General features: G+C 41.6%; 3 protein-coding genes across 4 annotated transcripts in view; 1 reads left to right on the top strand and 2 right to left on the bottom strand.

Moving 5' to 3' along the window:
• Nucleotides 1-1196: 1196 nt before the first annotated feature.
• Nucleotides 1197-18842, bottom strand: LOC142943488 (voltage-gated potassium channel subunit beta-2-like). Its single transcript, XM_076085027.1, has 14 exons — nucleotides 18349-18842; nucleotides 11606-11649; nucleotides 11113-11150; nucleotides 10952-11031; nucleotides 10507-10551; nucleotides 10053-10097; nucleotides 9714-9757; nucleotides 3727-3813; nucleotides 3356-3441; nucleotides 3007-3127; nucleotides 2309-2403; nucleotides 1970-2090; nucleotides 1747-1835; nucleotides 1197-1574 (listed from the first exon to the last, which is right to left on the bottom strand). Exons 1-14 carry the CDS (start codon nucleotides 18645-18647, stop codon nucleotides 1482-1484), a joined length of 1287 nt encoding a protein of 428 aa, XP_075941142.1. The 5' UTR covers nucleotides 18648-18842; the 3' UTR covers nucleotides 1197-1481.
• Nucleotides 18843-22977: 4135 nt separating this feature from the next.
• trappc1 (trafficking protein particle complex subunit 1) overlaps nucleotides 22978-24800 on the bottom strand; it is a 1905-nt gene continuing 82 nt past the window's right edge. The window contains exons 1-5 of one of the 2 annotated variants that reach the window (XM_076085019.1): nucleotides 24238-24800; nucleotides 23944-24042; nucleotides 23804-23874; nucleotides 23457-23595; nucleotides 22978-23210 (exon numbers count right to left, since the gene is read on the bottom strand). The exon at nucleotides 24238-24800 is cut by the window's right edge and continues 82 nt beyond it. In XM_076085019.1, coding sequence (XP_075941134.1) covers nucleotides 23082-23210; nucleotides 23457-23595; nucleotides 23804-23874; nucleotides 23944-24042 — 438 coding nt within the window. In that variant the 5' untranslated portion in view covers nucleotides 24238-24800 and the 3' untranslated portion in view covers nucleotides 22978-23081. The other variant, XM_076085020.1, reaches the window with a different exon arrangement.
• Nucleotides 24464-24800, top strand: part of psmb6 (proteasome 20S subunit beta 6) — a 2131-nt gene continuing 1794 nt past the window's right edge. The window contains exon 1 of the mRNA XM_076085018.1: nucleotides 24464-24621. Coding sequence (XP_075941133.1) covers nucleotides 24526-24621 — 96 coding nt within the window. The 5' untranslated portion in view covers nucleotides 24464-24525. The remainder of the gene's footprint in view (nucleotides 24622-24800) is intronic.

Raw genomic sequence — 24800 nt, 5'->3', positions numbered from 1 at the left:
TTTTTAAATCACGATGACATTAAGACATTAATATATTAATATATTTCTTCTTTCATCTTTTTTTCCTTCATGGTGGAAATCAGCTGACCGACTTCCACAATAAAACACCTGTCACGTAAGAAACTTTAAATAAATACAAACTGGAGGAATAATATTTAGTTCTCTTTCTTTTACTTCATTTAATTCTTAATTTCTTCATATGAATTATAGATTATTGTATCAAACTCTCTTCAAGCTCTCCGACACGAGGCTCTGCACCAATATGCTTATTAAAATAAGAATAAATATTTCTGATATATTTCAGATCATCTGCAGGAATCTGTCCATCTCATGTCCCAAAGAATAATACTGTTTATTGATCCATGTGTCCTCCTTTCGTTTAGTGTCCTTCACTCCTTCCTTGTCTCCTTCTTAATGTCCTTCCTTGTGTCCTTTCGTTAACACTTTATAATAACCATCATCAATGAATGGTACATTTATAGTTAATTAAACTTTTATTAACAGTTATCATGTTAATAAACAATGAAATGATCATTATTGATCTATAATTACTCTTATTTTAACAGTTTATTGTTTCATACATCATAACATTTGATATACTATATTCAGAATTCACTAATCAATACCAAATGATTTGTAAAACATTTATGAACATTATAAATATGGATGGGTCAGATATTTGTTAATAAATACTTTGTAAAGCATCTACAAACTATTTCAATTGTTAATACTTTGTTAAATGTTAATACATACTTTGTAAAGCATCTATAAACATTATTTAAATTGTTAATACTTTGTTAAATATTAATACATACTTTGTAAAGCATCTATAAACATTATTTGAATTGTTGGTACTTTGTTGGATGTTAATACATACTTTGTAAAGCATCTATAAACATTATTTCAATTGTTAATACTTTGTTAAATGTTAATACATACTTTGTAAAGCATCTACAAACATTATTTAAATTGTTAATACTTTGTTAAATGTTAATACATACTTTGTAAAGCATCTATAAACATTATTTAAATTGTTAATACTTTGTTAAATGTTAATACATACTTTGTAAAGCATCTATAAACACAATTTGTTCCATCTATCTATGTAATATTCATAGATGTTTTACAAATTATTTGATAATCGTTAAAGAATACTGAGTATAGTATATAAAGTACTATAATGTGTGCAACAATAAACTGTTAATAAATAATTTACTAATATATTTAGGATAAAATTGTTATCGTCTCTTATCCGCTATGATACGATATACAGTTATCAAGTAAACAACCTAATGATACAATAATGAGTATTAAATGATTCCTATTAATCAATAAACATTTTTATTCATCATTTCAAAGTAAAATAAGTGAAGTTTGATTAACTATAAATGTACCATTCATTTATGATGGTTATTATAAAGTAGAAGCTACTTTCTGATTGATACATTCTTTAGTTTCTTCCTCCTCAACTCCTCGGCTCCTCAACTCTTTGCCTCCTTCTTGCCGTTTCGTGGTTTGTTGCCTAGCAACGTGTCCATCTCTGCGATGAGGGGCGGAGTCAGCTGAGACAGAACCTCCAGGAAACAAAGACAGACGATGTTTACGAAGTAAACAAGTAAATAAATACATGCAGGCTGGTGAAAGTAAACTGGCAGGAAATGGAAATACTCAAATTAAGTACAAGTACTTCAAAATTGCACTTAAGTACAGTAGTTGAGTAAATGTAGTTCCAGTTCCTGTCAGTACCCTGATAGAACCGAGGTTCTCCAGCAGCTGTTCTGTGTTGGAGACTCCGAGAAGAACCGAGCTGACGCCTTCACTACGGAGACACCACGCTGAGAGACAGACAGGCAGAGAGACAGACAAGTTGTCAGACAGACAGGTGGTCAGACAGACAGACAGACAGACAGACGGGTGTTCAGACGGACTGTTGTTCAGACAGACAGGTGGACAGACAGACAGCTGGTACCTATAGCGAGCTGAGCAGCAGTGCAGTTCAGTCTGTCGGCCAGCAGGTGGAGCTCTTTGATCTTACTGAGCTGCTTCTTCCCCTCATCGCTGTGGAGACGCTCCTTCAGCCACGCATAGCCCTACACACACACACACACACACACACACACACACACACACACACACACACACACACACACACACACACACACACACACACACACACACACACACACACACACACACACACACACACACACACACAGCATTGATCACCACAGTAACAGATTGTCTCTCTTGCTGCAAGCCAGTTTGCTGCTTATTGTGTGTGTGTGTATGTGTGCGTCTGTGTGTGGACCTTTATTGCGGCTCTAGAGCTCTCGGGGACTCCCGTGTTGTACTTCCCCGTCAGCAGACCGCAGGCTAACGGGGACCAGGTCATGGCTCCGACACCTGAGGGACATATTTAGACCTGTGTTGGACCGCTACATGAACCCGGGACATATTTAGACCTGTGTTGGACCGCTACATGAACCCGGGACATATTTAGACCTGTGTTGGACCGCTACATGAACCCGGGACATATTTAGACCTGTGTTGGACCGCTACATGAACCCGGGACATATTTAGACCTGTGTTGGACCGCTACATGAACCCGGGACATATTTAGACCTGTGTTGGACCGCTACATGAACCCGGGACATATTTAGACCTGTGTTGGACCGCTACATGAACCCGGGACATATTTAGACCTGTGTTGGACCGCTACATGAACCCGGGACATATTTAGACCTGTGTTGGACCGCTACATTAACCCGGGACATATTTAGACCTGTGTTGGATCGCTACATGAACCCGGGACATATTTAGACCTGTGTTGGACCGCTACATGAACTGGTCTGACCTCAGCTGTCCACAGTCTTAGTTAGTTAAAGACACAGTACAACGTTTAACCCTTCAATTTCATCTCTGTGTGCAGGAAGTGCTTAGCCTAGCTTAGCACAAAGACGGTAAATGGGGAAACTGCTAGTATGTGTGTGTGTGTGTGTGTTGTACCTATCTTGTGGTAAAGCTCCGGCAGGTGAAGCTCCACTTTGTCTCTCTGAAAGTAGTGATACTCTGCCTGTTCACACACCGGAGGAACCAGGTTAAACTGTCGGGCTACTGAGTACGCCTCCTATTGGAGAGACAGACAGACAGGTGAGTACGCCTCCTATAGGAGAGACAGACAGACAGGTGAGTACGCCTCCTATAGGAGAGACAGACAGGTGAGACAGACAGACAAAAACACTAAATTATGTTGATTAAGGGAAGATTTCTATTGAGTTTAAATATATATGCAGCTTCTCTGAGGTCCTACTGATGTTCTACTGAGGTTCTACTGAGGTTCTCCGGTCTGCTCTACCATGATCTCCACAGCGGTCCAGCGTGACGTTCCCCAGTACATGGCCATACCCTGATCGATCACAAAGGTCATCGCACGAACCACTTCTGTGAACACAAAGACAAACACGTTGAGTTGTGATTTGAACTATTGAATGTGTTGTTTTCATGATTAATGAATGTTGATGAAGATAAACAGAAACACGGTAGAACGTACTGAAAGGTACTGAAACCAGATCAGAGATGAGCTCAAAGCTTAAATGAACTTGTGTGAATGTTAAGTTGTGTTTGATCTTCAATTATGTAATTATTGTTTCATCAACGGTGAAGTTCTGAACAAAACTGGACGAAGAGAAGGTTTGTGTTTGAACAGAGTGTGTCTGAGGCTCTGACCCTCCATTGGTGCATTGATGTCACTCCTGTTGGCAAAGACGATGTCCACGTAGTCCAACTGTAACCTGGAGAGACATCCACGCAGACCTGCAGCGCACACACACACACACACACACACACACACACGAGATGAAAAACGACCACTGAAATAACTCAAAATGAGCACAAAGAGACAAAAAAAAGATAACAATGAGCCTAAAAACAAACAAAGAGACTCAAAACGTCCACAGAGGGATGTAAAAGAACCACAAAGGGACGTAAAAGAACCACAAAGAGACGTAAAAGAACCACAAAGGGACGTAAAAGAACCACAAAGAGACGTAAAAGGACCACAAAGAGACGTAAAAGAACCACAAAGAGACGTAAAAGGACCACAAAGAGACGTAAAAGAACCACAAAGAGACGTAAAAGGACCACAAAGAGACGTAAAAGGACCACAAAGAGACGTGAAAGAACCACAAAGAGACGTAAAAGGACCACAAAGAGACGTAAAACAACCACAAAGAGACGTAAAAGGACCACAAAGAGACGTAAAAGGACCACAAAGAGACGTGAAAGAACCACAAAGAGACGTAAAAGGACCACAAAGAGACGTAAAACAACCACAAAGAGACGTAAAAGGACCACAAAGAGACGTTGGACGTAAAAGGACCACAAAGAGACATAAAAGGACCACAAAGAGACGTAAAAGGACCACAAAGAGACGTAAAAGAACCACAAAGAGACGTAAAAGGACCACAAAGAGACGTAAAAGAACCACAAAGAGACGTGAAAGAACCACAAAGAGACGTAAAAGGACCACAAAGAGACGTTGGACGTAAAAGGACCACAAAGAGACATAAAAGGACCACAAAGAGACGTAAAAGGACCACAAAGAGACGTAAAAGGACCACAAAGAGACATAAAAGGACCACAACCCTAATGTTATATGTGAACACTAATATGTTCACGCAGAGTATTTTAACAGTGTGGCATTAATACTTTTACTGAAACAGAGTATTTTAACAGTGTGGTATTAGTATTTCTACTGAAACAGAGTATTTTAACAGTGTGGTATTAGTATTTCTACTGAAACAGAGTATTTTTAGAGGGTTGGATTGGTTATTTTACTGAAACAATAAAACAATACTCTGTTACAGTAAAAGTACTGAACCCACACTGTAAAAACACTCAAAGTACTCGTGCTTTTACTGCAGTAAAGGATCCGAATACTTCCTCCTCCACTGGAAGACTCTCAGACGGTTTCTGCTGTTTCAGGATCAGTTTCTGGGATTCTTTGTAGGTTAAATTTAGAGAAATATTTAAGTCAACAGAGCTGATCACAGCTCTCAGCAGGACGGATGATTGACTGATCTGTGTGTGTGTGTGTGTGTGTGTGTGTGTGTGTGTGTGTGTGTGTGTGTGTGTGTGTGTGTGTGTGTGTGTGTGTGTGTGTGTGTCAAACTCCTAATCCAGTCTTGGTGTGACTGAGCCTCTTAAAGCCTTGACGACCTCCAACAACCGACAGAGGACACTGGCCAACTGTGTGTGTGTGCGTGTTATTATGTGTGTGTGTGTTATTATGTGTGTGTGTGTGTGTGTTATTATGTGTGTGTGTGTGCGTGTGTTATTATGTGTGTGTGTGTGTGTTATTATGTGTGTGTGTGTGTGTGCGTGTGTTATTATGTGTGTGCGTGTGTTATTATGTGTGTGTGTGCGTGTGTTATTATGTGTGTGTGTGCGTGTGTTATTATGTGTGTGTGTGCGTGTGTTATTATGTGTGTGTGTGTGTGTGTGTGTGTTATTATGTGTGTGTGTGTGCGTGTGTTATTATGTGTGTGTGTGTGCGTGTGTTATTATGTGTGTGTGTGTGTGTTATTACGTGTTATTATGTGTGTGTGCGTGTGTTATTATGTGTGTGTGCGTGTGTTATTATGTGTGTGTGCGTGTGTTATTATGTGTGTGTGCGCGTGTTATTATGTGTGTGTGCGCGTGTTATTATGTGTGTGTGCGCGTGTTATTATGTGTGTGTGCGTGTTATTATGTGTGTGTGTGCGTGTTATTATGTGTGTGTGTGTTATTATGTGTGTGTGTGTGTGTTATTATGTGTGTGTGTGTGTTATTATGTGTGTGTGTGTGTGTTATTATGTGTGTGTGTGTGTTATTATGTGTGCGTGTGTGTTATTGTGTGTGTGTTATTATGTGTGTGTGCGTGTGTTATTATGTGTGTGTGCGTGTGTTATTATGTGTGTGCGTGTGTTATTATGTGTTTGTGCGTGTGTTATTATGTGTGTTATTATGTGTGTGCGTGTGTTATTATGTGTGTTATTATGTGTGTGTGCGTGTGTTATTATGTGTGTGTGCGTGTGTTATTATGTGTGTGTGCATGTGTTATTATGTGTGTGTGTGTGTTATTATGTGTGTGTGTGTGTGTTATTATGTGTGTGTGTTATTATGTGTGTGTGTGTGTGTTATTATGTGTGTGTGTGTGTGTTAATATGTGTGTGTGTGTGTGTTATTATGTGTGTGTGTGTGTTATTATGTGTGTGCGTGTGTTATTATGTGTGTGTGCGTGTGTTATTATGTGTGTGTGCGTGTGTTATTATGTGTGTGCGCGTGTGTTATTATGTGTGTGCGCGTGTGTTATTATGTGTGTGCGCGTGTGTTATTATGTGTGTGCGTGTGTTATTATGTGTGTGCGTGTGTTATTATGTGTGTGCGTGTGTTATTATGTGTGTGCGTGTGTTATTATGTGTGTGCGTGTGTTATTATGTGTGTGTGTGTGTTATTATGTGTGTGTGTGTGTGTTATTATGTGTGTGTGTGTGTTATTATGTGTGTGTGTGTGTGTTATTATGTGTGTGTGTGTTATTATGTGTGTGTGTGTGTGTTATTATGTGTGTGTGCGTGTGTTATTATGTGTGTGCGCGTGTGTTATTATGTGTGTGCGCGTGTGTTATTATGTGTGTGCGTGTGTTATTATGTGTGTGCGTGTGTTATTATGTGTGTGTGTGTGTTATTATGTGTGTGTGTGTGTGTTATTATGTGTGTGTGTGTGTTATTATGTGTGTGTGTGTGTGTTATTATGTGTGTGTGTGTTATTATGTGTGTGTGTGTGTGTTATTATGTGTGTGTGCGTGTGTTATTATGTGTGTGTGCGTGTGTTATTATGTGTGTGCGCGTGTGTTATTATGTGTGTGCGCGTGTGTTATTATGTGTGTGCGTGTGTTATTATGTGTGTGCGTGTGTTATTATGTGTGTGCGTGTGTTATTATGTGTGTGCGTGTGTTATTATGTGTGTGCGTGTGTTATTATGTGTGTGCGTGTGTTATTATGTGTGTGCGTGTGTTATTATGTGTGTGTGTGTGTTATTATGTGTGTGTGTGTGTGTTATTATGTGTGTGTGTGTGTTATTATGTGTGTGTGTGTGTGTTATTATGTGTGTGTGTGTTATTATGTGTGTGTGTGTGTGTTATTATGTGTGTGTGTGTTATTATGTGTGTGTGTGTGTTATTATGTGTGTGTGTGTGTGTTATTATGTGTGTGCGTGTGTTATTATGTGTGTGTGTGCGTGTGTTATTATGTGTGTGTGTGTGTTATTGTGTGTGTGCGTGTGTTATTATGTGTGTGTGTGTGTTATTATGTGTGTGCGTGTGTTAATATGTGTGTGTGTGTGTGTTATTATGTGTGTGTGTGTGTGTGTGTTATTATGTGTGTGCGTGTGTTATTATGTGTGTGTGTGTGTGTGTTATTATGTGTGTGTGTGTGTTATTATGTGTGTGTGTGTGTGTTATTATGTGTGTGTGTGTGTGTTATTATGTGTGTGTGCGTGTGTTATTATGTGTGTGTGCGTGTGTTATTATGTGTGTGTGTGTGTTATTTTGTGTGTGTGTGTGTGTGTTATTATGTGTGTGTGCGTGTGTTATTATGTGTGTGTGTGTGTGTGTGTGTGTTATTATGTGTGTGTGCGTGTGTTATTATGTGTGTGTGTGTGTGTTATTATGTGTGTGTGTGTGTGTTATTATGTGTGTGTGTGTGTTATTATGTGTGTGTGTGTGTTATTATGTGTGTGTGTGTGTGTGTTATTATGTGTGTGTGTGTGTGTTATTATGTGTGTGTGTGTGTTATTATGTGTGTGTGTGTGTGTTATTATGTGTGTGTGTGTGTTATTATGTGTGTGTGTGTGTGTTATTATGTGTGTGTGTGTTATTATGTGTGTGTGTGTGTGTTATTATGTGTGTGTGTGTTATTATGTGTGTGTGTGTGTTATTATGTGTGTGTGTGTGTGTTATTATGTGTGTGCGTGTGTTATTATGTGTGTGTGTGCGTGTGTTATTATGTGTGTGTGTGTGTTATTGTGTGTGTGCGTGTGTTATTATGTGTGTGTGTGTGTTATTATGTGTGTGCGTGTGTTAATATGTGTGTGTGTGTGTGTTATTATGTGTGTGTGTGTGTGTGTGTGTTATTATGTGTGTGCGTGTGTTATTATGTGTGTGTGTGTGTGTGTTATTATGTGTGTGTGTGTGTTATTATGTGTGTGTGTGTGTGTTATTATGTGTGTGTGTGTGTGTTATTATGTGTGTGTGCGTGTGTTATTATGTGTGTGTGCGTGTGTTATTATGTGTGTGTGTGTGTTATTTTGTGTGTGTGTGTGTGTGTTATTATGTGTGTGTGCGTGTGTTATTATGTGTGTGTGTGTGTGTGTGTGTGTTATTATGTGTGTGTGCGTGTGTTATTATGTGTGTGTGTGTGTGTTATTATGTGTGTGTGTGTGTGTTATTATGTGTGTGTGTGTGTTATTATGTGTGTGTGTGTGTTATTATGTGTGTGTGTGTGTTATTATGTGTGTGTGTGTGTGTGTTATTATGTGTGTGTGTGTGTGTGTGTTATTATGTGTGTGTGTGTGTTATTATGTGTGTGTGCGTGTGTTATTATGTGTGTGTGTGTGTTATTATGTGTGTGTGTGTGTTATTATGTGTGTGTGTGTGTTATTATGTGTGTGTGTGTGTTATTATGTGTGTGTGTGTGTTATTATGTGTGTGTGTGTGTTATTATGTGTGTGTGTGTGTGTGTTATTATGTGTGTGTGTGTGTGTTATTATGTGTGTGTGTGTGTGTGTTATTATGTGTGTGTGTGTGTGTGTTATTATGTGTGTGTGTGTGTGTTATTATGTGTGCGTGCGTGTGTTATTATGTGTGTGTGTTATTATGTGTGTGTGTGTGTTATTATGTGTGTGTGTGTGTTATTATGTGTGTGTGTGTGTTATTATGTGTGTGTGTGTGTGTGTTATTATGTGTGTGTGTGTGTGTTATTATGTGTGCGTGCGTGTGTTATTATGTGTGTGTGTTATTATGTGTGTGTGTGTGTTATTATGTGTGTGTGTGTGTTATTATGTGTGTGTGTGTGTTATTATGTGTGTGTGTGTGTAATCGGTGGTTTCTCAGTGTACATCATAGTAACATATGTAGAATCCCACATTGACAATAATGAAACATCCTTCATATAAAACATGTTCAGCATTATTCAATCTTCCTCGTAAACAGTTTTATTATTATAATTATCTTTTCATCCCGACAGAAATCAATATTAAATGTTCTGATCGAGACATTAAAGGAACATTTCACAATGAACAAGCTTCATAAAAGGTATTGTAATAAAGCATCATGAATGTTGACCAGTGATAAAATAAGCAGATCATAACGCATGTTTATTAAGATGACACTTCTACTGCTAGCTGCTAACGCTAACCTGATGACCAGCCAGCTGTCACACCAACGAAGAAGAAAAAGACACATCTGTGGAACATCTGTAAAGCTTTCTACAAAGCATCTATGACATCATACCTCTTATCATAAATATAAATGATTTATAATATTGTGTTGTATGATGACAACACAGCTGAACACCAGCAGCCACGACACATGGAGTCACCAGTTAACACGGTCACTGGTTAACATGGAACACCGGCAGCGTTTTCTTTAAAGACACTCAACTTAACATGTTGTTTACCTTCGATGATGTGTTTCCGTGACAACCCTCGCTCTGTCTCCGCCCTGTAAACACACAAACTCACACTTTACTACACACAGTCTCAATGAAACACCTCACTGGACAGTATATATATATATATATATATATATATATATATATATATATATATATATATATATATATATATATATATATATATATATATATATATATATATATATATATATATATATATATATATATATATATATATATATATATATATATATATATATATATATATATATATATATATATATATATATATATATATATATATACAGTATATGTTGTATTCCTATATAACACAGCACTTACTGTCCTCCCCAGTAGATCTTAGTGGTCACCACATAACTGGACCTCCTGGTGGACAAAGAGAGACAAAGAGACAGATACACAGATACACGGAGACAGAGACAAAGAGACACAGAGACAAAGAGACACAGAGACAGAGAGACACAGATAGTGAGAATTATTAGGAGGAAAACTGCTGAGACACATTCAGGTTATTATCACGTTTGGTCCAGCAGTAGAAGAAGTATTCAGGTAATTTACTGCAGTAAAAGTACTAATACACAATGTGAAAATACTCCACTGGAAGTAAAAGTCTTGTATCATAACCTGACTGAAGTAAAAGTATATAAATGTAGTAAAAGAGATGGGTCAGTAAAATTGATATCTGATGTTTCTGGATTAATATTCCTGCATTAATGTGTTTGTTACATTGAATGTACATCAATGGTTCATATTCTATAAGAAGAGAGACATTCACCTCCATCCTTTCTTCTTCAGGATGTTTCCCAGAGTCGTCTCCGCCCTGAGAGACAGAAGGAGACGTTAGTCCTCTATGACGATACATAAGATATATATAAATATATATATAATAATATGAGTTCACTGGATTCTGTCTAATGAGTACTTTTACCGTTGATACTTTAAATACACATAATACTTTTCAATGTCACAATGGCTGCTTGTCCTGAATGACAAGTACAATTAAAAATGTCTCCATTTCCAATAAAGTTGGAAGTTATTTAATCTTACACGTATTGAGATGTGAGACACACAGACAGGGTTCTTCACTATGTACTCCACAGACAGACAGACAGACAGACAGACAGACAGACAGACAGACAGACAGACAGACAGACAGACAGACAGACAGACAGACAGACAGACAGACAGACAGACAGACAGACAGACAGACAGTACTGTACCTCCCTGAGGCGTAAACCTCTGCAGTGTCGAACAAGTTCACTCCGCTGTCGTATGCCTCAGTCATCACTCTCTCCGCCATCTACACACAGAGAGGCAGTAATAGACATTATGTAACACACACACACACACATACTACAACACACACACACATACTGAGTACCTCATCAGAGATCTGAGAGCCAAATGTCACCCATGTTCCTGAGAAGAGAGAAAGAACATCACTGATTGTGTACTTTGTGTCAGTGTGCGTTGTAGTGTGTGTGTGTGTGTGTGTGTTGTAGTGTGTGTGTGTGTGTGTGAACAAGTGTTGTAATGTGTGTATTATGTGTGTGTGTTGTAGTGTTTGTTATAGTGTGTGTGTTGTAGTGTGTGTTGGAGTGTTTATGTTGTAGTGTGTTTGTGTTGTAGAGTGTTTGTGTGTGTGTGTGTGTGTTGTAGTGTGTGTGTGTGTGTGTGTTGTAGTGTGTTTGTGTTGTAGAGTGTGTGTTGTAGTGTGTTTGTGTTGTAGAGTGTGTGTGTGTGTGTGTGTGTGTGTTGTAGTGTGTTTGTGTTGTAGAGTGTGTGTTGTAGTGTGTTTGTGTTGTAGAGTGTGTGTGTGTGTGTGTGTGTGTGTGTGTGTGTGTGTGTGTGTTGTAGTGTGTGTGTATTCTCACCAAGTCCTAAACAGGACACTCTCAGTCCAGATTTCCCAAGATTCCTGCAAAAAAAAGAAAATCACATCCATTAAAGGATGAATGAAACCAGGTGACCTCATCAGGTGAGTGATAATGAGACAGTGAAGCCTCATTATCACTGTAGTGTTGTACGTATGTGGTCTGGTCCCCGTATGTGGTCTGGTCCCATGTATGTGGTCTGGTCCTCATATGTCTGGTCCCCTGTATGTGGTCTGGTCCTCATATGTCTGGTCCCCTGTATGTGGTCTGGTCCCCCGTACGTAAGTACAGATTATTTCAAAGTACATCTGTGTGTTTGTGTGTGTAAACTGAAATGACCAAAAAATCAGCTTCAGACATTTTAACAAAAGGAGCTAAAAATACAAACGCATGATGATTCAAAACTCAGAGAGACAGACAGACAGAGAGACAGAAAGACAGACAGAGAGACAGACAGACATTGGTATTCATATCTCAAACAAAGGTCTGTATGTCAAACAAAGGTCTGTATGTCAAACAGAGATATGTATCGCAAACAAAGGTATACATCTCAAAGAAAGGTACATATCTCAAATACATAAATGATGGGAGTGATAGCTATAAATAGGCTCAAACATAAATCAATAGGTCCAGGTCGGTCATAGCAGAGTCAGAGTCATCAATATTCACGTCATCGTCTAAGATCAAGTCATCAATATTTCATCCAGGTCAATTTTGAGCCATCGGGTCTGAAACTAGGTCGTCAATATCACCAAGTGTCTTTCAGACCGAGTATCAATATCTGAGTTATTAATATTCAAGTCACTCATCAATGTATGATCAATACTGAGATCTGATCAATGGGTCAGATCAGTTTGGCTGAAAGTCTCACATGTTCTTCTGCTTGCCTTCAATCAGTGAGAGGAAAACACACAACACAACCCTGTACTTCTATACTAGTGAGGACCTTTATTAACGTGAGGCAACCCCAAACCCCTGATCCTTAATCCCTAATCCTTAACGCTAAAACCCAAACCCCTAACTCATAATCTCGAAACCCTAATCCCTAACCATGAATCCAAAACCCAAACCTATAAACCCTAATCCCTGAACCAAAAACCTTGAACCATTAACCCCTAACCAATAATCCCTATCCCCTAATCCTTAACCCTTGATCACTAACACCTAATCCCCAAACCCTAATCCCTGACCTGACCGTAACCTCAACCTTAAAACTTCTGTCTCTGAACCCTCAGTTGGTCATCAGTCTATTCAAACCTTGTTATTGAAGAAGTGAGACAGATGTTGTGTATTTGGTGTCTAAAGGCCGGTACTCTGGTTAAAAGTAAAAAATCCTTTAATGATGAATAGAAAACCAACAAGTTTCTCTCAAAAATTCTTCATCAGGGTATAAACAGCAATGAAGACTAATGTTCAAATCAAAACTCACCAAGGTCAAGTGATGTGTGTCACATGTCATGTTAATATTTAAAGACAATATACGACAGTGGAATAAAAAAAAGAACTGGAACAAACTACAGCCAAGATACAAACAAAACTACAACCAAAATACAAACAAAACTACAGCCAAGATACAAACAAAACTACAACCAAAATACAAACAAAACTACAACCAAAATACAAACAAAACTACAGCCAAGATACAAACAAAACTACAGCCAAGATACAAACAAAACTACAACCAAAATACAAACAAAACTACAGCCAAGATACAAACAAAACTACAGCCAAGATACAAACAAAACTACAACCAAGATACAAACAAAACTACAGCCAAGATACAAACAAAACTACAGCCAAGATACAAACAAAACTACAGCCAAGATACAAACAAAACTACAGCCAAGATACAATCAAAACTACAGCCAAGATACAAACAAAACTACAGCCAAGATACAAACAAAACTACAGCCAAGATACAAACAAAACTACAGCCAAGATACAAACAAAACTACAACCAAGATACAATCAAAACTACAGCCAAGATACAAACAAAACTACAGCCAAGATACAAACAAAACTACAGCCAAGATACAAACAAAACTACAACCAAGATACAAACAAAACTACAGCCAAGATACAACCAAACGTACAACCAAGATACAAACAAAACTACAACCAAGATACACACGAAACTACATCCATAATATAAACTCATATAATTAAGAGCGATAATGAATCACAAATAGATGAGCTATGGTCAGGGACAATGAAAATAACAAAATATGTTCCAACATACACTGTTATAACTTTACATATAAAATGGCCAAGAAATTGAGGTATACAATAAAAAATAATAAATTAAGGACAATCTGACAATTCTAGTAATGTGAATACACATAAACCTCAAAGGGCCTCATAATGGATCAAAGACATGATGGCACCAATAACGTCAAATACTATGAGGAAGGTATGAGTATAATAATAACAATAATATAATAATAATGTTATACAGAGACAGACCCAGGTGAAGACCGCCCAACATGTCCTCCCTTTATAAACTGTCCTGACTCTCAAAGGTTTAAAACTCTTCTTCTGAGCACACGCGCGCGCGCGCGCGCACACACACGCACGCACGCACACGCACACACACACACACACACACACACACACACACACACACACACACACACACACACACACACACACACACACACACACACACACACACACACACACACACACACACACACACACACACACACACACACACACACACACACACACACAGGAGTCGACTCATTGCACCCGTCTGGTCATGTGACATCTCACTGTCTCTCCCACTCTCTCTCTCTCTCTCTCTCACCTGTACTTCATGTTGCTATGACGACCGAGGGCCTCCTTCATGTGGGCGTGGCCTAAGAGGGTGTGTCTATTCGCCGGCTCCGCCCTGACCTTTGTCTGACAGGCGGGGGCGCTGCTGGTGTTCATCGCTACCCGCCGCTCCTTCATCGGGTGCTCGTTGGCCCCGCCTCCTCCGCCCCCCCCCACATTACACGCTATGGACACCTGCATCCTGGTCGCTACGGTTAACAGGCCTTATATATACATATATAAATAACTATATATATGCTGTATATATATAACAAGCTTTAAAGTCTCAAAACATCGTCAGGAAACCGCCGCTGCCGCCAAGGTCGCCGGTCGATATAGTGACGATGGACAGAATTCATGAGTTGGACGTTTAACTTCTGATCAATCAGCTAATCAGATCACACGACGATACGACGCACACGCTACAACTTTCTGTTAGTCTCTGACATCCCGTCGTCGGCCCGACACACTGTCCCACCGCCGGAGCTCTGAGGAGGAGGAGGATGAGGTGATGAAGATGATGATGAACAGCGTCCGTCTGTCCACAGGAGAGAAAAAGAAACATACGGAAGGAAAGCAACAAGAAGAGAATATGTAAAATAAAAACAAGCCAGTGTCCGTCCTCTGGATTCTACTGAGAGGTAGAGAGACAGGGAGGGAGAGGGAGGGAGGGGGGGGGTGGCCCCTACCCCTCCCCCTCCCGTCTCGGTCGGCTGCACACTTGGCGAGCGAGCATTCAACTGACAGAGAGAGAGAGACACACAGCAGCTCTGTACACAGTGCAGGAAACTATAGTAATGTTACAGCTATAAGTTCATGTGACTTTATTAAGATTCTATATTAAATCATAATGTACTGACTTGGTTTTACTGCCTGTGAGGCTCAGTGTGGGGCAAGAAAACACCCACAATCCGTGTGCTATGGAAGCCACAAAGTGTCAGTTTAGTTAAAACCTGCTCACACACTGTTGTAAACAGCCAATCACATGTGACCAGAACAAACCAAACTACAGCCACAACATAACACTAAACTACAGCCACAATACAAACTAAACTACAGCCACAATACAAACTAAACTACAGCCACAATACAAACTACAGCCACAACATAACACTAAACTACAGCCACAATACAAACTAAACTACAGCCACAATATAACACTAAACTACAGCCACAATATAACTAAACTACAGCCACAATACAAACTAAACTACAGCCACAATACAAACTAAACTACAGCCACAATATAACACTAAACTACAGCCACATTACAAACTAAACTACAGCCACATTACAAACTAAACTACAGCCACAATACAAACTAAACAACAGTCACAATACAAACTAAACTACAGCCACAATACAAACTAAACTACAGCCACAATACAAACTAAACTACAGCCAAAATACGAACCAAACTCAGGTTTATAGTTAGGACTGGTTCAGGTTTATAGTTAGGACTGGTTCAGGTTTATAGTTAGGGCTGGTTCAGGTTTATAGTTAGGGCTGGTTCAGGTTTATAGTTAGGGCTGGTTCAGGTTTATAGTTAGGACTGGTTCAGGTTTATAGTTAGGACTGGTTCAGGTTTATAGTTAGGCCTGGTTCAGGTTTATAGTTAGGCCTGGTTCAGGTTTATAGTTAGGGCTGGTTCAGGTTTATAGTTAGGGCTGGTTCAGGTTTATAGTTAGGGCTGGTTCAGGTTTATAGTTAGGGCTGGTTCAGGTTTATAGTTAGGGCTGGTTCAGGTTTATAGTTAGGGCTGGCTCAGGTTTATAGTTAGGGCTGGCTCAGGTGTATAGTTAGGGCTGGTTCAGGTTTATAGTTAGGACTGGTTCAGGATTATAGTTAGGACTGGTTCAGGTTTATAGTTAGGACTGGTTCAGGTTTATAGTTAGGGCTGGCTCAGGTTTGCCTTGGACCAGCCCCTAGATATGCTGTTATAGGCCCAGACTGTTGGAGGACTTTTATCTGGACCCTGGTCCTGCCTGACACCCACTGCTACTATCATTATTATGAGTCACATTTCTATTACTGATACCATTACTGCTGTTATTATCATAAGTATTCTACTATGTCCACTGCTGCTGCTATTAGTAGTAGTCATGTTTCCATCATTGTTATACTTAATAATCTCATTATATGAATAATTTCTGTCATATGCATTGAATGTGTTTTAACTGTTATGTTGTTAATTCTGTAGCCTTCTGAGAGAACTTTGTTGTTTGTGATTTTGTGCTATACAAAATAAATTTAAGTGTTAATTTGCACCACTGATGTATAAAAAGAATGTTTCCCGGCTGTTATTTTGTCCGTCTGTATGTTATGTGGAAGCTTCTTGCAGATAATCTGAAGCTGAGGACAGAGAAGAAGAAGTGTTTCAGAGCCTCCCCCACTCTTCTTGTCCCTCTTCTTCTCTCCATCATGTAGCACACAACATTAGAGCTGAACAGAGACACAGTGTGACGCCTGAGGCTGAAGGTATGCTGTCACTAATGTGGATTACAAGAGTAGCTGCACAGAGTCATTGCTCTGATATGTGTCTGACTGGTGTTTCTATTTCCACACTTTGTATTGTTTGAGTTTCCATTATCCAAGATACGAACCAAACTACAGTTACCAGCTGATGTCACTCACAGACACAGTTGTAATGTGTTAATACTGTGTTTGAATGTACTAATACTGTACTGTTATATAGTGCTGGTGGAGAGTGGAGATGCTGATTCAGCCTTCATTCTGGTCTGCACAAACACACACACAGAGCTGATGAACAACTGGAACAAACAGTCGAATACAACATCAGAACCATGAGTCAGCAGAGCCAATCCGAATCCTTGGGATTGTACAGCAGTATATACATACATACTGTATATATACATACTGTATATATACACACACTGTATATATATACAGTATATATACATGTGTGTGTAAGAGAGAGAGCATATAATAGAATGTTATTGGTAGAACTGAAATAAGAAAGGTTTGTCAACAATGGTATTGACTGCAAAGTATAAAATAATATAATAACTTAAGAAATAATTATATAAAGTAACATGAGGCTCTCTATGTTAATGAAGTATACACAGAATCTCAACATCTAGTGGTCAGACAGGGTAATTACAACTTCACCAAACAGTCTGTAAACTCCAAATCAGACCAGATACAAGTCAACCAAACTACAACCAAGATACAAACAAAACTACAACCAAGATACAAACAAAACTACAACCTAAATACAAACCAGACTACAGCCAAGATACAAACCAAACTACAGCCAAGATACAAACCAAACTACAACCAAGATACAAACCAAACTACAGCCAAGATACAAACCAAACTACAGCCAAGATACAAACCAAACTACAGCCAAGATACAAACCAAACTACAACCAAGATACAAACCAAACTACAGCCAAGATACAAACAAAACTACAGCCAAGATACAAACCAAACTATAACCTAGATACAAACCAAACTACAGCCAAGATACAAACCAAACTACAGCCAAGATACAAACCAAACTACAGCCAAGATACAAACCAAACTACAACCAAGATACAAACCAAACTACAGCCAATATACAAACAAAACGACAGCAAACTACAAACAAAACTACAGCCACAGTACAAACAAAACTACAGCGAACTACAAACAAAACTACATCGAACTACAAACAAAACTACAGCCACAGTACAAACAAAACGACAGCGAACTACAAACAAAACTACAGCGAACTACAAACAAAACTACAGCCACAGTACAAACAAAACTACAGCCGTGGTGGGCTATTTCACCTAAAATGTGTTTGGAGGAGCAGCCGGCCTCAAAATGTAAATGTAATGTGGTTCATTCAGTTAATGATACGAAAAAACACCTGGAGGGTGAGTAGTGCGACATACCGGTGTCTCACCTGTCTCCCTGTGTCTCACCTGTACGGCATGTTACTCTGCTCCATGGTGACATCACACTCCTTCAGGTATATCTCCAGTCGTCGTCTCTCCATCAGCCTCCTCGCTGCCTCCAGGATCTGAGACGCCAGCACGGATTCTTCTTTCTCCTTGGTTTCTTTCTTCCCGTCACTCTTCTCTGGTTTCCCAGGATTCCCTCTGTTCACCTTCGGCTTCTTGTTGAACCCGTACAGCTCCTCCACTGAAAACTTCCCGCCTTTTCCTCCTGCAGCCGCCGACCCGACAGCAGCAGCTGTGGGCGGCACCCGACCCGCAAACATGGCTGAGCCTGAGGAGAGAGAGATGAACAACAAAGCTAATAATGAAAGACAATAATGTTAATGACAATAACTACAAACCAAACTACAGCCAAAACTAAAGCCCAAAATACAAACCAAACTACAGCTTAGATAAAAATCTGCAGCAGGTTACACACACAAACCAAACACTTTACCTGGTTAAAGGTGATTCCTGTCGTCCACGACTCTGTGTCCGACCTGTCTGTCTGTCTGTCTGTCCATTTGCTTTCAACTCTCTGCTGAGACTCTGATATTAATCCTGTTGGTTTAATCCGACAATCAGAGCTCAGATATCACGTCTGGATTAAAACCTGTAGCTCCTAAATATCAAGACCCTGTGTACAGATGTAAATATGGCCTCTTGCCCAGATCCAAAATTACTCTGACCCTAATCTCTCTCTCTCTCTCTTCCTCTCTCATCTCCTCATCTCTCTCTCTCTCTCTCTCGTCTCTCATCTCTCTCCTCTCTCTCCTCTCCTCTCTCTCTCTCTCTCTCTCTCTCTCTCCTCTCTCCTCTTCTCTCTTCTACTCTCTCTCTCTCTCTCTCTCTCTCTCTCTCTCTCTCTCTCTCTCTCTCTCTCTCTCTCTCTCTCTCTCTCTGCTTTCAGGGACGCTCTGACAACTGAGATATAAAACTCCACCAATTTTGGAAGAAGTACTCTGATCCTTTTGAGCAGTAAAAAGTACTAATACACACTGATAATATACTTCACTACGAGTAAAGGTACTACTTTCAAAAACCTTATAGTATATAAATTTGGTTAAAGTGAAAAGTACAACATGTACTCTGAGATGTAGTACTGTATAAAGTACTATATGTACCTCTGAGATGTAGTACAGCATAAAGTACAACATTTACACTGTGAAGACATTTTGTCCCTGTACTTGTCTCACGCCTGTCTGAAGGTCTAGACCTGGTTTTAATGACCCAGCCTAGGGACCAGGTTCAGCTCTAGGACCAGGTTCAGATCTAACATCAGGTTCAGGACTAGGACCAGGTTCAGATCTCGACCAGGTTCAGGACCAGGCTCAGGTCTAGGACCAGGCTCAGGTCTAGCACCAGGTTCAGATCTCGGACCAGGTTCAGGACCAGGCTCAGGTCTAGGACCAGGCTCAGATCTAGGACCAGGCTCAGATCTAGGACCAGGTTCAGATCTCGGACACAGGTTCAGGACCAGGCTCAGGTCTAGGACCAGGCTCAGGTTCAGGACCAGGCTCAGGACCATGTTCAGATCTCGGACCCAGGTTCAGGACCAGGTTCAGGACTAGGACCAGGCTCAGGTCTAGGACCAGGTTCAGATCTAGCACCAGGTTCAGGTCTAGGACCAGGCTCAGGTCTAGGGAACACCTTGTGGTGGACTGTGAGTGGCTGCTGGTTGGCAGTATGTTTCAGTGGGATTACAGAGATTACACCGTCTGACACACATCTGGAGTAGACAGATGTGTGTGTGTAGTTCAAGGTCAGTGTGTGTGTGTGTGTGTGTGGGTGCGTGTGTGTTAATCTGTCACAGCTCTCGTTCTTGTTTAATATTCTAGATTAATTTATGATTCATGTAAACATCTTCTCACAATAAAACACTGATACTGTTCAGGGTTAAGGGGCGGACACAGGAAGCTAGGACAGAGGAAGCTAGGACAGAGGAAGCTAGGACACAGGGACAGTTGAGTAGAAGACAAGGATGCTGATTTTAAAAACAGGAGATGTTGAAATGTAGAGAATGAAGGTTTCATAATAAAGAAGAGTGAGACCTCCCGATCCCCTCCCCTCTTCTTCAGTCTATTGTGACTGAACTCCTTCCTCTCCTCACCCACCTCATCAACACATCTCTAGTTTCAGGATGCTTTCCCACAGCAGGACTGCTAGAGTCACCCCCCTTCTGAAGAAACCATCACTTGACCCCTCTGATGTCAAGAACTTCAGACCGGTTTCTCTTCTACCCTTTCTTTCCAAAACACTTGAACGTTCTGTCTTTACACAACTATCCTCCTATCTCCATCAGAACAGCCTCTAGGACCCCCACCAGTCCGGGTTCAAAGTGGGTCACTGGACTGAGACAGCCCTCCTTGCGGTGACGGAGTCGCTTCACGCAGCGAGAGCTAACTCTCTCTCCTCTGTCCTGATTCTCCTGGACCTGTCTGCGGCGTTTGACACTGTGAACCCACCAGATCCTCCTCTCCACCCTCGAGGGGATGGGCGTCTCAGGCTCTGCACTCTCCCTGTTTGCATCCTACCTGACAGGTCGATCCTACCAGGTGACGTGGAGGGGGGCCGTGTCGGAACCACGCATGCTGACTACGGGGGTTCCACAAGGCTCAGTCCTGGGCCCCCTTCTCTTCTTGCTCTACACAACATCTCTGGGTTCTGTTATTCACTCGCATGACTTCTCTTACCATTGTTACGCCGATGACACCCAGCTGGTCTTGTCATTTCCCCCCGGGGACACTCAAGTGGAGGCACGCATCGCTGCGTGGTTGGCTGACATCTCGAAGTGGATGACGACACACCACCTCAAGCTCAACCTGGACAAAACCGAGCTACTGTTCCTCCCGGGGAAGGGTTGCCCGCACCGAGACCTGTCCATCACCATTCATGATACCGTGGTGACTCCAACTCGGACTGCGAGAAACCTGGGTGTGAGCCTGGACGACCAACTGTCATTCTCAGCAAACATTGCATTGGTTACACGCTCCTGCAGATTCCTGCTCTACAACATCAGGAGGATTCACTTCCTCACTGATGAGACGGTGAAGGTGCTAATCCAGGCTCTTGTCATCTCCCGCCTGGACTACTGCAACTCACTACTTGCCGGAGCCCCGGCGTCGGCCATCAGACCTCTGGAGCTTGTCCAGAAAGCTGCAGCTCGCCTGGTGTTCAATCGCCCCCAAGTTCTCCCACACAACTTCTCTTCTCCGTTCTCTACACTGGCTCCCTGTAGGATCATCCAGTGTAAGACTCTGGTGCTAGCCTACAGGACAGTGAAAGGAACAGAGCTCCTTCCTATCTCCAGGCCACGGTCAAGCCCTACCCCCCCCCGCCCGACCACTTCGCTCTGCTGCCTCGGGGCGATCGGTTGCCCCGTCGCTCAGAGGTCCCTGCGGCCGATCGACCCCGTCGCGGCTGTTTCCTGTCCTGGCCCCACAGTGGTGGAATGAACTCCCCACTGACGTCAGGACAGCAGAGTCGCTGCCCATCTTTCATCAGGCTGAAGACTCACCTCTTCAAGAAGTACTACCCGAGCCTTCCACTCACCACTTACTGTATTCATACTAGTTTGTTTCTGTTCTTCTGCTCTGGTTTATGCTCTTAGATGCTTGTTTAAAGGAGATGCACTTATGACAGTAGTTCTCTTGAATATGTTGAATACACTTATTGTAAGTCTCTTTGGATAAAAGCTAAATGACTGTAATGTAATGTACCGTATTTTCCGCACTATAAAACGCACCGGATTATAAGGCGCACCTTCAATGAATGGCCTATTTTAGAACTGTTTTTATATATAGGGCGCACCGGATTATAAGGCGCATAGAATAGAAGCTACTACAGTCAAACGTTTGACTGGGGTTGCGTTATGCATCCACTAGATGGAGCTGTGCTAAAGGGAACGTATATAACACGTAAAGCTCACTCTTTCAGTTCATTCCCCGTCCACGAATCCCTCGAATTCTTCTTCTTCAGTGTCCGAATTGAACAGTTGGGCGAGTACGGCATCCAACATGCCCGGCTCCCTCTCGTCATTATCCGAGTCAGTGTCGCTGCTATTGCCTGGCAGTTCAGTGATTATTCCTGCCTTCGTGAAAGCTCGGACCACAGTTGAGACTGATATATCAGCCCAGGCATCCACGATCCATTGGCAAATAGTGGCATAAGTCGCTCGGCGCTGTCTCCCCGTCTTGGTGAACGTGTGTTCGCCTTCTGTCATCCACTGCTCCCACGCAGCTCGCAGTCTAGCTTTGAACGGCCTGTTGACACCAATATCTAGCGCACAGTACCGGTGTTTACCGCGGTGCGGCTTTGTAGTTTACCAGTCGTACTGAAACATTTTGACAGAGCGCCGTGTACAACCAGTATGGATCAACCAACTAACCAATTGATCCATATATAAGGCGCTCCGGATTACAAGGCGCACTGTCGTTTTTTGAGAAAATTAAAGGCTTTTAAGTGCGCCTTATAGTGCGGAAAATACGGTAATGTAAAGGTTTTATAATAAAGAAGAGAGTGAGACCTCCCGTCGGTCTGATCATTAGTGTAACACCTGCAGACGACCAGCAGGAGGCGACATGTTCTCTGTAATAAAGACAGAAGACAGCAGCATCGAGTTCACACATTTAATCTTAATGTTCACAATAAATACAACATCACTGAGTGAGTGAGTGCGTGTACGTGTGTATGTGTGTGTGTGTGTGTGTGCTCGTCTATCAGGCGGCGCGGGGACTGTAGAACGGGAGTCCTCTGATGAACGAGTCCAGTCGACTGCTGAATAACTCGCTGTCCAAACTGTGTCCCAACACACAGACAGGGTTCTTCACTATGTACTCCACATACAGCTGAGAGACAGACAGGCAGGGAGACAGACAGACAGACAGACAGACAGGCAGAGAGACAGACAGACAGACAGAGAGAGAGAGAGAGAGACAGACAGACAGACAGACAGGCAGAGAGACAGAGACAGAGAGACAGGGAGAGAGAGTAAGTCAGTAGTTAATAGCTATTAGCTAGTAGTCAGTAGAAATATGTAAATCAATGAAAACATGTAATATTTTGATGTGTGTGTGTGTGTGTGTCTCTCTTACGTTGCTGTAGATCTGCTGCAGTGTCTCTCTGGCGTTGGGGACAGACAGGTCCGTGTTCATGATGAACCTCAGTCCACTGGGAGTCTCGTAGTAGTGAAGACGGTACTTACTGGTCTGAAAGGACAGGAAGCCCTCCTTCCTGAGGACAGACAGGCTGCTAAGGACCACAGACAGACAGGCAGGGAGACAAACAGACAGGCAGGGAGGGAGACAGACAGGCAGGCAGGGAGGGAGACAGACAGACAGACAGGCAGGCAGGGAGGGAGACAGACAGGGAGGGAGACAGACAGGCTGCTAAGGACCACAGACAGGCAGAGAGGGAGACAGACAGCTGTTGTGAAGGATACATGTCCAGAGGAGACATCTTACTGACGAAGGAGCGGATGGAGAAGAGCATCCCGTACATCAGCTTAAACTCCTGCAGACAGACAGGTTATCAGACAGACAGACAGGTGAGCAGACAGACAGGTATTTCTCTGTGTCTCACCTCATCCTTGGAGATCCCGGCCTGCTTCTTGCGGTTCCACTCATTATAATACAGACAGCTGCCGTTACGGTCAAATATGTACAAGTTATGGACGGTCATCTAGAACAAAACACACATATCATGTACGACAGGACGGTCAATAAATGAGCCGATACTAAAGACTAAAAACATCAGTTAAATAAAACACGTTAGTTAAACATATTTAATAACTCATTAAAAGTCAAAAAATGCGTTGAAATAAGTATTTAAAGAGAGATTTAAGAGACCTTTTAGGAGTGTTTACGCGGTGTTTACCTTATTTTCCTCTTTCCGGTTTTCTGTTTCCGGTCGAGCTCAGGACCCCGGTGAAGAGGTGTCCGCTTACATGCCAGAACAAAACTGCTTTTTTGTGGACTTTTATATAAATTTACATTTTAATTATAGTGAAGAGACAGAAACACGTGTTGAAATCCAACTCGTTATTTAATGACGCAGGATTATCTATTAAATATATTCTATCTATTATCTATCGGCGCTAAACGCGTAAATTACCCGTTCACTGTGACGTCACAGCTCACGCAACTAACAGACGAGAGAAACAAGATGGCGGCAGCAACAATGATGCCGTACTTCGGACAGCAGATGTCTTCTAAAACCGAACTGGTCCCGGACTGGACCAGCCAGGAAGTCAGCACCGGGGTGAGTACGCACCGGACCGAACTGGACCGGACCGGGTTCTGGTCCCGTAGAGAGTTTTAAAGCTGAAAGCAGCGGCTGAATGAGACAGCACTTCTCACTGCAGTGAAGCTAATGACGGCTAACCGTCCGATAATGGACTCACTGCGGGAACACCACATCAAACGGCTTTAGACGATAAA

Source organism: Anarhichas minor, unplaced genomic scaffold (genome assembly GCF_050575085.1).
Source record: "Anarhichas minor isolate MPS153535 unplaced genomic scaffold, ASM5057508v1 ptg000137l, whole genome shotgun sequence".
Taxonomy (NCBI): Eukaryota; Metazoa; Chordata; class Actinopteri; order Perciformes; family Anarhichadidae; genus Anarhichas; species Anarhichas minor.
This window is presented reverse-complemented; position numbering and strand designations above follow the sequence as displayed.

Bases quoted from the DNA above. Each gene is read 5' to 3' on its own strand.
- LOC142943488 (XM_076085027.1), bottom strand. From the start codon at position 18,647: ATGTTTGCGGGTCGGGTGCCGCCCACAGCTGCTGCTGTCGGGTCGGCG. The intron at 10,552-10,951 runs GTACAGTACTGT...TCTGTCTCTCAG, and splicing joins GAGGTTTACGCCTCAGGGAG to GGCGGAGACGACTCTGGGAA. The intron at 1,836-1,969 runs GTACCAGCTGTC...TCTGTCTCTCAG, and splicing joins TGCTGCTCAGCTCGCTATAG to CGTGGTGTCTCCGTAGTGAA.